Source organism: Crocodylus porosus, unplaced genomic scaffold, assembly GCF_001723895.1.
Source record: "Crocodylus porosus isolate Cpor-Errol unplaced genomic scaffold, CroPor_comp1, whole genome shotgun sequence".
Lineage (NCBI taxonomy): Eukaryota > Metazoa > Chordata > Crocodylia > Crocodylidae > Crocodylus > Crocodylus porosus.
The window spans coordinates 64238342-64252656 of NW_017728909.1; the positions used below are offsets into that span (position 1 = coordinate 64238342).

General features: G+C 41.9%; 1 protein-coding gene across 1 annotated transcript in view; it reads left to right on the forward strand.

Annotated features, from left to right (window-relative positions):
• The window catches only part of CAST (calpastatin), an 84983-nt gene that overhangs the window by 33453 nt on the left and 37215 nt on the right, over nucleotides 1–14315 (forward strand). Inside the window, exon 4 of the mRNA XM_019532403.1 lies at nucleotides 12809–12868. Coding sequence (XP_019387948.1) covers nucleotides 12809–12868 — 60 coding nt within the window. The remainder of the gene's footprint in view (nucleotides 1–12808; nucleotides 12869–14315) is intronic.

A 14315-nucleotide genomic window follows, 5' to 3' on the forward strand; every position in this document is an offset into this window, starting at 1 on the left:
CCAAAGAAATGAGTGCCACAAATTAATAGCTCTAGATTTTGTCAAACTTGATAGGTTTAAATTTCAAATTTAATTATTAAAGTGAAATTGCTAAACAAGTTTCTTCAGAAATCTTAGGATATTTAGTCCTTTTTTTTTTTTAATTGCTTATTTATTTGATTAAGCTTTCCTCTGCAGAATACTCAGTTTTTCCAGGAATACTTAAGGAGGACTGAAATAAATATGTAATATTACTGACTTTTTGTTCTGTTCTTTAGCAATACTCCAGATTGATTGACCTAATCCCAGCAAAATTCAGTGGCTGTGTATGGTATTCAGCTGGTGTTTCCCTATAGTAAATTATTTTACCTATTTGCAATTCACTGCTGCAAGTAGCACTAGAGAACACTGGTGTTAAAAACAGAAATAATAGTGAATTATAAATTATATAAATATTTAACTACTTTCTGTAGCACACAGTGGCATCACTGAGTTGAACACTTACTGCTGTTTCCAATACAGGCAGGCATAAGGTATTAATTGAAGCTTGATTTTTGAGTGAACTAAGTGACAAACATGACCATCCATATTCTAGAGTTGCTTTTTTAGTAATAGGTATTGCACACGTTCTGTTTTGTTTAGTACATGTTTTGTACTGTTCCTGTGTAGATGTACCTACTTAAACTGTTGCAAAGAGTAAAACAAAAGATCAAAATTGCTGGTTTTAAAAATATCTTGTATTGTGCTCTGATAGTAGTGACACACAGGTACTTACTTTCTCCAAAAGGAAATATATTGGAATGATAAGGGCAATAAAACTACATGAGAGAACTGTTCCCAAAACGGAGAATTCAAACTTCTGTTCCAACAGGAAATTATTCTCACTCCAACTCCCCTAAGAGCGTAGCATGTAGGTGCAGTCTTTAAAAATGACTACAACTGGTATAGGGAAGAAAAAGGGGGAAATTTAAAATACAAAATTCCAAAGATGAATGAGCAGAGAACCCAAGTCTCTTACAAACTACAGCATTCTGCATGAAAGGCCAGTCATGCTTTTGGAAAAGACACTAGGAAAAGTCTCTTAAGGCAAATGACTCCTTTTGTATCTCCTTTGATCTCAAAGGAGTTACAGTCCAACTTAGGATATCCTGACCCTGAATATTTCGGAACTAATATGTTGTGTGCAGTCACAAACTCCGCTAACCAGTTTTTATGTCAGTTAATCAAAATGACAAGAGAAAAAGAAAATATGTAATAATGGAATAACATGCATAATGAAATACTTAAGTATTCTCAAGGAACAAAGGGGTATATTTCATGGTGAAATGCACAAAACTGAATTTTCAATGCTGAAAAAGTATGGTTAAAAGAACTGGATCTTTGTTATAGTCTTCACTTCTAATTCCACTTTAAGCATTTAGGACAGAAGAATCCCATGCACCCATACAAATGAAGTATATGACCTTCCATATTGGAGAAGTGGCTTATAGGCATCAAGTGGAGTACCCCAGGGGTCAGTCCTAGGGCTGACTTTGTTTAATATCTTCATTAATGATCTGAAAGATGGGCTGGACTGCACTCTCAGCAAATTCATGGATTATGTCAAGCTGGGGGATGTAGTAGATATGCTGGAGAGTAGCGCTAGGATTTGGTGTGACCTAGATCAATTGGAGGATTGGGCCAAAAGAAATCTTATGGGGTTCAAGAAGGACAAGTTCAAAGTCATGCACTTAGGACAGAAGAATCCCATTCACTGCTACAGCCTGGGGACTGACTGGCTGGGCAGCAGCTCTGCAGAAAAGAACCTGGGGGTTTACAGTGGACAGTTAGCTGGATATGAGTCAGCAGTGTGCCCTTGTTGCCAAAAAGGCTAACAGCATACTGGGCTGCACTAGTAGGAGTGTTGCCAGCAGATCATGGGAAGTAACCATTCTGCTTTACTCTGTACTGGTGAGGCCACATTTGGAGTTCTGTATCCATTTTTGGGCTGCACTATAGAAGGGATGTGGACAAGTTGGAAGGAGTCCAGCGGAGATAACAAAAATGGTTCAGGGGCTGTGGCACGTGACTTATGAGAGGCTGAGGGAACTGAGCTTATTTAGTTTGGAGAAGAGAAGACTGAGAAGGGATTTGATAACAGCCTTTAATTACCTGAAGGATGCTTCTGAAAGTTAGACTGTTCTCAGTGGTGACAGATGACAGAACAAGGAACAATGGTCTCAAGTTTCAGCAAGGGAGGTTTAGGTTGGTATTAAGAAATAACGTTCTCACTAGGAGGGTGGTGAAGGACTGGAACAAGTTATCTAGAGAGGTGGTGGAATCTCCATCCTTTGAGGTTTTTAAGGCCCAGCCCTGGCTGGAATGATCTAGTTAGGGATGGTCCTAGGGTTGAACTAGATGACCTCCTGAGGTCCCTTCCAACCCTAATTTTCTATGATTCTATGATTTTTAAACTGGGAATAGCATACAATAGTTCACTGCTCTCTAGAACGCTTCTAGGGTATTTCATGTTAGTTCTGAAGCAGGTTATAAAGCCCTTAAGGAAGAGCTGCAGGGCAGAGCTATGTTAAATCCTTAGCTACAGTAAATTTAGTTTCAGGTTAGGACTTAGTTGAATAACCTTTTTTCTCCTTCTCTTTTGAGTTTGTCATTACTATGGAAATATAATTTGCAACCCCTCCCCCCCCCCTGCAAATTTAGACGAGATAAAGCTTTTTGTACTTCTGTACCTGGCATGTTGTGTGATTGGCTAGAGCAGTAATTCTCAACCAGGGTGCCATATCACCCTGGGGTTCTTTGAGTTCCTTTCAAGAGTGTCACAGCATGCCATGCAACATTAGCATTATTAGGTGTACAAACATGTTTCACAAGATAAACCCAGAGACTTGAAATAGGAATCCAGTGTCAGTATCATTCAGATTTATTGTGGTCTGAGTTCTTTGCAGCAGAAGATGCACTTAAACCAGTATAAGTGATCAGAAATTGGTTCAAATCTGTAACACAACAGAAGTTCAGTGTGCATAAACTGCTTTTAGAATAGCCAAAACCAGTTTAAGATAAACCTTGGCAGATGTAGTATCAGACTTAACTGATTTAGGTTAAATCAGGTTATTGAACTTCTAGATCCCCGCCAGATTCAAGTTAACTCAGTTTCCCAGGATGCTTTGCATCTCTTTGTCAACCCTGCCTTACAAGGTGGATAGGATAGCTTTGGCCCAAGCTGTCTGCTCCAGCTGAGCAAGGAGGTGTGCACTAGTGCCCCCCAGCTTCTGGCCTGAGGCAAGTACTGGTACGTGTCTGCGTTTCCAGAATCAAAAGTGAATGTTTACTTGCTTATTGGTTCAGTCTGCATAGCTTAGACTAACTTGTGAAGATCGAATCGATTGAAGATTGAGTCTCAGGCTTCTTGACAGTCTGTACTTACCATTAAGTTGCATTAAATTCTTCATGTTCTTAATTGAGAGAACTGCATATATTTCTTACATCCTTCAATGCCTTTATTCTCTTCTGTGTACAACTATTACTTATTTACCTTGCTTTCTTACTTTCTTCATACCTTTTGTCTTTACTTGCCTGTGTAAAATGATTCTTACTGTAAAAACCATTTTGTGGTTTGAAGATCACACAGGGAATTAAGTTTTAGTGTTTGTCTTTGTCATGGCAGTGATTCCAGATTTTTCTTCTGGCTCAGTCCTGCACAGATACTGAGTTCTACGCTAATAGATTCCATTTCTCATTTCTTTGATTCATTACACATGACTTTTTTTGATGCTTAGACGAATGAATGTCATGAACCTATCAGATGTACTTGCATTTGTTTACAGTGACCACGTCTACACATGTGCTTTACTGTGGAGTAAACCAATTAGTTACAGAGTAATGCTTCACCATGTATACATGTACCAGTATAAGGCAACAGTAAACTAATTGATGCTGCTGTAAGATTGTACTGCTGGAACAGTACTGTCCTATGCCAGGGTAATTAACTGTGATTTAACTGCATGTGTAGATGCTGATCGCACCTGGTAAGCCAGCCAGCTGGGGGTCAGGTTCCTGCCTGTCACATAGCCACACAGCTCCACACTTTCAGCATCCTCATGTCCTAGCCAGCCCCTCTGATGTGGCCACCTGGAGCCTGGTGCTGAGCAGCCCTGGTGTAAACTGTTCCACCTCTGTTCAAATTGCTACTGTCCTGGGTGCATGTGTAGATGCTACACCCGGGAGTAGTTTACTGTAACTCAAACTGCCCCGGAGTTTATTACTTTGAATTAATTGCATATGTAGACACACCTGGTATCATATATGAGAATAGATTGTAATATATTTTGAGGCTACCTTTATGGCTGTTGTCCAAAACTTATGAAAGACTGGAATGTGTTGATTAGAGTATAGACAAATGTACATTTAGAGCCGTTTCAAAAGAGGAATTACGTTTGTATTGTTGTCATTCGTAAGGTATTGGTCATATTAGTTTAGCTTTATAATGAATGTTTATGTAACATTATAAGCATAGGAAGTACATGAGGTTTCAAAACCTAATGGGCACCTATACATATGCCCAACACCTACTCTGATGCATTCTAATTAGAATGATTAATAGTGTCTGCTGGAGCATTCTAATCCTATTCAGGCATCTGCTCATTTCAAAACGGCAGTGGGGAATTGCATTGAAATAGCTTTAGTTAAAATGCCCCTGCTGCCATTTTGAAGCCCAGGATGCTGCGGGCATTTTAATTTGAGTGGTTCCCAAGAGCTGTTCCAATTAAAAATGCCACCTCCCCCACCAGGGCATATGTAAACGTGCCCAGTGTGTTTAGAGGAATTTGTTCAATAGGGCCCTGATTCAGCAAACTTCCCTTTGCTATTTTGTGTCCTTGTTTGACAAGGTATTTAGCAGAATTTGCAGATTTATTGGAATTTAACAGAAGCACTCACAGCATGGCCCTGTCATGGCCTCAAACTTGTGACCTCTGGTCTGTCAGCTGTGCATGCCTTAACACCTGCTCCATCACAGCTCCATTCAGCAAACTGAATTCAGTGGAAAATTTAGCACGTATCCTTTGAAAATACAAAATACTAAGTCAGATACGGACCAAATTTTAAATGATGTAATAAAGGGATTAAGTACCAGACTTGAGGCCATGCAGGACACCTCTGTACCTCTTACTCTGTACCTCTTACTGTGCCAGGTCAAAACATGCTATGTGTGCTTTTTTATTTTTCCCACCTGAACCAAAAATATCTATAGCCTCATTTAAGTGGCACTGCACCTAGGATAAGTGGTTCTAGTGGGAGTGTGAGCCAATTTGCTTGTCCTGTGTTACATTGTTAAACAAGGGATCTGTATTAGGGCTGTGCAAAGCTTTGGTTGCTGAGTCAATCTGGTGGAGATTTGACCCAATTCAGTGGCTGAATCTGCAAATCTGAATCGAATCAGGAGACCCTTTAATCTCTACAGATCGATGTGGAGAGATTCGATGATTCAGACATAGACACAGCTTTAAATGTTTTTTCTACATAGCTCAAGATACTGGGCAGCTCATGAATGCTGAGATGGTGGAGCAGATTGAGCATCCTACAGGAGCACGGGGGTGTCCCCAGCACACTCGGTAGTGGACCAGAAGCACTTTGGAGTCCACCGCATAGCATGTGGGGGACCCCTGCCCCCTAGCTCAGTGACTGGTGCCTCCTGGGTCTGGGGGAGACCCCCAGCATGCTCTCCAGTGGACCCAGAAGTGGACTGGAAGTGCTTCTGATCCACTTCTGGGTCTGCTGTCAAGTGCACTGGGGACCCCTGGCGCTCCTGAGGGATGCTGTATCTGCCCCACCATCTCGGCATTCACGAGCTGCGCCTGGTACCTCCAAGGTATGCAGAAAAAACATTTAAAGCTGTGTCTATGGCTGAATTGCTGATTCTCTGAATCAGCATCGAATCTTCAGATTCGGATTCTGCTGAATTGAATTAGGGCAGTGATCTGAATCAATGAATCGAATCACTGTCCCCTGATTTGAGCCAAATCAGACTTGAATATGGCCCATTTCGCACATCTCTAATCTGTATGCATTTTGTTTTCCTTTTTTACTTTTAATGTATTTAAATAACACTTTGTGTGTGTGCCTGTCCCATGCTAGTTGTAACTAATTGTTTGCCTTAGCCTGTCTAATTTCTTCTTAACGTTGCATGGTTGTTCCATTGTTTTATACCAGTGGTTCTCAACCCATTTGTCATAGTGGGCCACATCTGCAACTTGCAATGTGTCATGTGGGCTGCACGCCACAGCAGAGGAGCCCCCCAGCTACCAGGGCTATGGGGCCAGGATCTGCAGTGCCCAAGCCCTGGCTGCCACCCATGGGAGGTGACAGCTGCTGTGGCTGGAGCAGGGCATGGAGCCCTGCTTCCCCCACCCCCACTCTATGGGTGGCACAGCTGGAACAGAGCCCACTGGGGGTAGATGTGGGCTGCCTGCTATGGGCTTGGGGCTCCCCGCTTTTGCTGCCCTCTCCCCCATGGCCTTCTCAGCCCAGTAGGCAGGACCTGGCTCTGCCGGGCAGAGAGGCTCATTGCCGCTGCTAGGAGTTCCACGCTGCCATGGCAAGGCACCCCCTTCCTTCTTGGCAGTAGCGGCAGCACGGAGTTGTGCTCCCCACTGCTGCCGGGTGGGCAGGGGGTGCCTCGCTATGGTGGCACAGCTGGCATGGGGCTGCCGGCAGTATCACCAAGCCTCCCTGTCCTACCCTGCTGTGGAGGCCCCCAGGGGGCGGGCAGTAGGGCAGGGAGCCCTGAGCCCACAGCAGGCAGCTCGCATCTACCCCGTGCACAAATCAGTGGGGCACATTCCTCCATATGCCTCTCCCTCCCCAGGAGTGCGCACAGCAGCAGGGAGCCAGCCTCCTTGCTGTCCTGCAGACTAATCATCTATGGTTTTGTCCCGCTTCCCGGCTGGGCTCTGTGGCTGCACATTCCCACCCCGGGCCCCATGCACCACCTTGGGTGGACAGCAGCCCCAGCCCTGCTCTGCTGCGCTCTGTTCTGTTCCGTGTGTCTCCATTGTGGTGGTCTCAATCAGCCACCTCCTCCCCCCCCCACCCACAGATTTATCTGGAGGGAGCTGCTTTCTATGCTGCCTGGCTGCCACATGCATGTATGCATGCGCGCATGCACATGGCACCTCCTGCCTCCAATCACCTGCCTCCCGCTCCCTGCAGCCCTTTGAAGGCTGGAACTCTGTCAGCCTGCAAGGGGAAACCCACCATTTCTCACATTTCTCTACATTTGATTAATAAACTGGGGGAGGCAATCGTTTACTCTTTAACAGAATGTCACATAGGCCACAGCAGCATGATTGGGCTGCATGTGGCCCATGGGCTGAGGGTTGAAAACCACTGTTTTATAGTCAGCCTTTGTTCTGCATGATTGTTTTTACTTATACAATTTCTTTTTTCATTTTCAAATAATTCAAAAGTACTTTATGCAGCCATTTTGATCTTTTCCTGCACTATTGATCTTCCCTCTGCATCAGGATAGTTGTCATCAATTATTTATTATAGTCTCTGTAATTAGCAACTCTTCTGCAGTCTTCTCTCTTTCAGACTGTGTTTCCAAAGAATTCTACCTACTGGTTCCCTGAGTTACTGAAGTCTTTTATTAAGCACATGACCCTTATGCCACTGCTCTCCTTCTTTTTCTTAGAATAATAAACACTGTCATTTCATAAACTCTTTCACCTAAATGGCATTCTACTTCTACATTCTCAGCTAATGTTCCTTGTATTAGAATAAAATCTAATCTAAAATTGCCATGCATAGAAAATTTCTCCATTTCCTAGAACTAAGAGAGAGTTCCCAACATGTTCCCAGGACTTGCTGGGCTGTCTGTGTCCTGCCATATTGCTTTTCCAATACAGGTAAATAAAATCCTCTTATACTACTAGGTGTTGCTATTTGGATGTTTCTTTACTTGATTAAAAAATAATCTCATTCATATGTTTCCCCTGACTAGGCGCTTTACAATAGACTCCTAGTATAATATTGCTTCTCCTTTTTCCTTCCCTCCCTTCAAAGATTCAACAAGCTTGCCCTTCACAGCTTCCATAAACTTCAGAGCAAACTAATCTGTTCATGCAATATCTCCTCCCTTTTTTCTCTGCTGTCCTTGAACAAACTGTATTTTTCCATGTCACTCTTCCAGTCCTATTGTTGCATCAAATCTCCAATAAGGTTGATTTAAGTTGTAGTCAGGTCACATACTAATCCTTCCTCATTCTTCCTGTTTAGCACCACTTCCTGTCTAGATAGTTGAGAGGTTCAACATGCCACATTTTTTCCATCTTGTCTCTCCTCGGGCCATTTTGTAATTCTCCCATTCCTTTACCCCCTCAGTCAAATGGCTGTAATCTGGTAAATCAGTAGTTTGGTGAGTCATTTTTCTAGGATGCTGTTCCTTTCTTCATCACTTGTATATCACTTCTTCTTCTTAGAAGTCCTTCTCGAAAAAGTGTCTGTTTGACAAGGAGATTTTGGCTTTCTGAACACCATCTCTGCAACCCATGTGTTCATCTCTGGTATCCAAATGACCATTCAGGACCATGGTACCATCATTAGTGTCCAAGTGGATAAGTAAAATGGGGTAGTAGTGGACCGGGCCAAATAAGCCTTTCCAAGCTCTCTGTGATATCTCAGATTTTGGGCGCAGGCAGACAGTACACTTGGGGTGATGGACCAGGCCATCAGGTGGATATCTCAGTGTCCCTCAGAAGGGAGTCTCTAACAACAACCATCAATTTTCATCTGTCCCTTGTTGTAGGCTGGTGTCTTTTGAGTTTTCTGGTCTTGAACTTGTGGCTTCTTTTCCCTTGCTGTTTTAGGTCCACTTACCTTCTCTTGCTCCCAGGATTATATAGTACTTCTTGAGTTTGATGGTTAAAAGTACTTTTGGGAGGAGAGCACTCTGCTGCACAATACAGCTAGCAGTCATTTATTTTCCTGTGAAGAAACGTTCTTCCTCCTGTAGTGCTGTTCCAGTCCTCTTAGGCTGGCTAGCCTTTTCTGCTTTGAAGGTCTCTCTGGTCATCCTGTCGATACTGAAGTCTTGTTCTTGGATGTTTCACAGCCAAATCACCTCTTTCTGCAACTCTCATACCTGTTTCCTGAGGGATTCTGCAGGATACTATATTGTACTTTTTTTTCCTGGCCACATTTCCAGCAGGTTAAGACTTGGACATGAGTGGAGACGTCCGGAGCCAAAATTCTTGCTTGGACAGCACACTCATGGGGTGCAAGGAGAAATTAACAGCAGTGTTGTTGAAGCACTATTTTTCAACTGCTGTGGGTTCCTCTTTATCTTGGATAACACCACAAGAAAAACCTGCTTCCCTGCCTTCCTCTGCTAGTGAACTCAGCTGGCTAATACTCTTGTACCTCCAGCTGCATAAGTTTCTCCACCCATGAGTTCATGAAGTCATGTTGAGGCTTCATCCATTCTTGCTTTGTGTTTGGACCTTTAACCTTTTTGGTATGGCCTGTTTGATACTATTTAACAGGGTGTGTTTCTAAATGCATACAAATCTCTCCAGCTTCTTTTTAAGCTATGTGTCAGTTCACTGTTGTGCTGGTTACTAGGCAACGCTTTAATATTTATCTCCAAATCTGTCATGCGTTTGCTTGTTGTGTCTGAGGACAAAACTTCATCTGTTCTGTACTCAGATTGTGGTGAACAGAGAATACCATTCTTTAATAACTGCAGGTTATTGGCTAATACATACCACCAAAAACAATAAAAAGAAACATCAAAAATAGTCTTTTTGTAAACATACAAGTTGTTTTATAAGCAGCGCAGTAGCATAAAAGCCCTACATTTTTATTTATTATCTTGCTCTCTTCACCTCAAAGATATGAAATCAGGTTGTGATGGCATATAGGTGATAATACAGGTCTCCACCTCTTCTTGAGGCCTGTTGCAGGGGGAGGCTCAGGCATTTGAGGACTCTGAGCTCTGGGGAACAGAAGCCGTGACCTTCCAAGCACCCTGCCTACATTATGCCTTTCAGTAGGGTGACCATCGGTCCCAGTTTGGCAGAGACAGTCCTGGACTTTGTAGGTTGGTCAAAAGTCCTGGGCCAGACTCTGGCAGGGAGGCAAAGCAGCAAGGTGCGCGAGGTACCACAAGTCTGAAGGCAAAATGGATTTGCTTACATTAATTATGCAGAACAGCTCCTATAATCAGTTGAGGGGTTTTTATATTTTCTTTTCCACAAAAAATTAAATATATTTGAAGAAAGTAAACCTTTTTCCAGCATGTCAAGGATATGAGCAAAGGAGTGGAGCACAAGCTTTCTGTATCTGTTACCTGTGCAACCTAGCCCTATGTGGACTTTAAGTATCAACTTAACAGTTAGACTTTTGCTAGAGATATGTATTTGCAACAGTTTTTACAATAACTGAGAGCCTTGTAACTATTAATTTTCTTCAGTTTGTACATTGTGATGATGCTTTTATGTACATGTAGTTTAATAATTTCTCTTGTATTGTTATTCCTCTCCCATGTGGATCTTTCCTGAAGCCAAGAGGGGTATAAACATAGACTATATAAGTTTAAAGCCATAAGAGATTAGCTGGAGATATGAGCACTGTAAAGCTTGTTAACACATATGTAATCTACTTGATTTTTTTAAATAGTGTTAATACCATTTAGCTTGATTTAGTGCAGCCTAGAGTGGGCGGCTGGACTTGATGATCTGCAAGGTCCCTTCTAGCCCCTAACAACCTATGAATCTAGTTCTGTGGAATTTTGGAAAAGCATAATGTGTCACATTCATGGTTGACTGACCTAACACTTTATTCTTCCTTGAAAGTGGAAGACCATTCATATATTACAAAGGCAGGTTGCCTTATGTGAGGGAATTGGTATTGTAACTGGATTTATTTGAATGAAATGCATTTTAAAGTAATGCAAGGCAGGGTTGTACTGAGAACAAAGAATACAGATTTCTTCCCTCATATGATGGAGAGTATCCTGGTGAGCACTGACTGATTAGTAGTGGCGCTTATTCTCTGGCCTGTAGAGCCTTATCATTTGGCCCATGGAGCTCCCCATGGGTCTGGATACTTGGCAGCAGGGGAGTGGTGACTGTGTTAATAGTTGCTCTCCTCCTGCCAAATTTCCAGACCTGTGGAGAGCCCTACTGGCCAGATAATGTGGCTGTGTGTGCAAGGTAGCACCAGAGCAGGGTTGGGCCAGTGCACAGGGCTGCTCTCAAGCCAGATGTGGACATGTGGCCAGATGTAGGTATGTGGGGGTGGGTGGGTGTGCAGGTGGATGTGGGCATGTGGGGTCAGGTGGGTGCACAGTTGGGCAAAATTGGATAAGGGTTCATACTAAATGACCAGTTGAATAGTATGGTGCTATAAGACTTCTAATGCAATGCCAGCAGATCAAGGAAGGTGATTAATGATTATTCCTTTCTATTCAACACTGGTGAGGCCACATCTGGAATACTGTGCCAAGTTTTGCCCTCCTGCCCCCCCCCCCACCCTCACTACAGAAAGGATGTGGGCAAATTGGAGAGAGTCCCACAGAGGGCAACAAAAATGGTTAAAGGGGTGGGACATCTGACTTACAAGGAGAGGATGAGGGAACTGGATTTACTTAGTCTGGAGAAGAAAAGACAGAAAGGGGATTTAATAGCAGTCTTCAACTACCTGAAGCGAGTTTCCAAAGAAGATGGAGCTAGGCTGTTCTCAGTGATGGCAGATGACAGAAGAAGGAGCAATGGTCTCTAGTTGTAGCAAGGGAAGTTTGGGTTAGATATTAGTTAGAATTTTCTCACTGGAAGGGTAGTAAAATACTGGAACAGGTTACCCAGGGAGGTGGCTGTAGCTCCATCCTTGGAGGTCTTCAAAACTCGGATAGACAAAACTTTGGCTAGGATGATCTAGTTGAGGATGGTCCTGCTTTGTGTGGGGAGTTGGACTAGATAACCTCCTGAGGTCCTTGCCAACCCTAATTTTCTATGATTCTTGGCTGTGCAAGCAGAGGAATATGAAACAGGAGTGGGAAAGTGGTCTTCCCTCTGTACGTAGCACTGAGGTTCCTACTGGAATATTCAGGCCAGTCCTGAATGGTGAAGCTAGATAAATTCAGAATGGAATTCAGGTACCAGTTTTAACTGTGAGGTTGTAATTAATCATTGGAACAAAGAGTTGGATGTATTCTGCATCACTTGATATTTTACACACACTGTCTTTCTAAGCAACGTGCTCTAGTTCATCTTCAAGATGTGAGATTATTACAGAAACTGTTTGGTGAAATTCTGTGGGCTGTCTTATACAGCAGTTTCAACTACATAGTCATGATGATTCCTTTTACCTTACTGCTTATATATTTACTAGTTCATTATTACACATTTTGATTGGTAACTGAATAAATCCAAAAGGATACTTTTCAATGTGCTTGTACACACAAGTGTTTAAGAATTCTGTTTTTATGTCAGTATTTCTATGTTTCAGTATCGGAGAGAGGCTTCTTACACCTTTCAGAGCTCGCTCAACAATAAATTTACTTTCTGCATACTTTGGACAAGAGTCTATTTATGAAGCATACTTTTAGAGGTCCTGTCTGTTCACAGAGATGAAGAGTAGATATGTCCATGTCAGAAGATCAAAATAAGCAATAGGTCTGATTTTTCATTAATCTTCTGTTCTCAACTGGCTCTTAAGCTTGAATTCTAATAAGGCGATTTAGTTGCATAATAAACTCTATTAGTACTTGTTTAACATATTAAGTAAACATGAAAATTTATTTTTAAGCACTTCTTATCTTTTTTTCCCCTGGACACAGCCCTCTTCTGCAGATGTATCAAAAGCATCCACTGCAAAGCCATCTGAAGTAAAGGTATGAAGTCCTAAGTATATTAATTTTTTCAACTGAAGCACTGGCTTAGAAGGCATTAGATTAAGTCAGAAGATCTGAGTCTTCACACACTGTTACTGACTCGCATTCAAGTATAACTTAGTCAGAATCTCTGAGTTATGTTCATAGGTCCTGATTCAGAAAACAATAATATGTAGAACTTAATTTGCATGCATTGTTCCAGCCTAGGGTACGGACTAGCTTCCTGTTGTCCTTTACACTTATTCTGTCCGTCTTGAGTTCGTAAACTTCTCATATCAGTGGTAATGACATTTTAACTTTATACTACACCTAGCACAAAGGGGTCTTATGCCTAATTTGGGCTTTTGGTTACTATGATAGATAAATATAAGAAAGGTGCTGTCCCTTCCCTCTACCTGGTTTGTTGCACTCCTACTTGGGAACAGTATATTGAAATCAACAGAAATCTTGTACTCCTCCTTACATGTTTTTTCAGTATTCTGGCAGCTCACAGAATCAGATAAGACAGGAAATGATGTGGATGAGACAAAATGAGAATCTTGCCAACACTACATACTTGTGAATCAAAAACTGGTCTGTTTAGTTATGGTCATGACACTTCCAAGATGATGTGTAGTATCATCAGCCAGTTTACCCTGATGAGCATTGAAAAAAAACCCAGCTTTATGAGCATTCCCCAAAATAACAGTCTTTACAGGCTGATTGTAGCTCAGGTTTGTTCTGAAATTATTCCAAAAGTAATGCAAACTAGTGAAAATACATATGATGCTATATTCCCTAAAACTCTACAAATAATGAATTATACCTAATATTTATAATCTATAGAACTTGAAAGTATACAACTTTTACCTGAATATCAGTATATTTCTTAATAAAAACAACTTTCCTTTTGTACCACCCACCCTTGTTGATTTTAAATAATAATAATACTTAATATCACCAAGTAGATTTCTGATTCAGCTGAAATAGGGACCGGTAAATCTAATTTATAAATGTTAACCTGAGCACACTTCCATAAAACTACCCACCTAGCAATAAACTAGACAATTATTTAAGCCATTTTAAACCATGCACGGTCATCAGTACCCATTTAGAAACATAGGGATTTGTTGTTTGTTCGTCTCCAGTTTCAGATATGTGCTTCCTGAGGATGATAGATTAACTCATTCCTAACATGTTCTTATGCTGTTCTCTACATGATAAGTCAAATGGGCAGCTATAAAAAGATGTGGCCATTTTTCTATATATAGATCCAAAATGACACCAAGAGGCGGTCGCTAATTTTCCTGCCTAATCAGACTACAGAAATCAAGTCTGCAGGAGAAACAGAAGCACAGACATATATCTAAGCCTTATAATCATTGATAGCTCTGAGATAAGTGGTGCAGGCTCCTACCCTGGGGGTCTTTAAGAGGAGGCTAGATGAACACCTTGCTGGGGTCGTTTG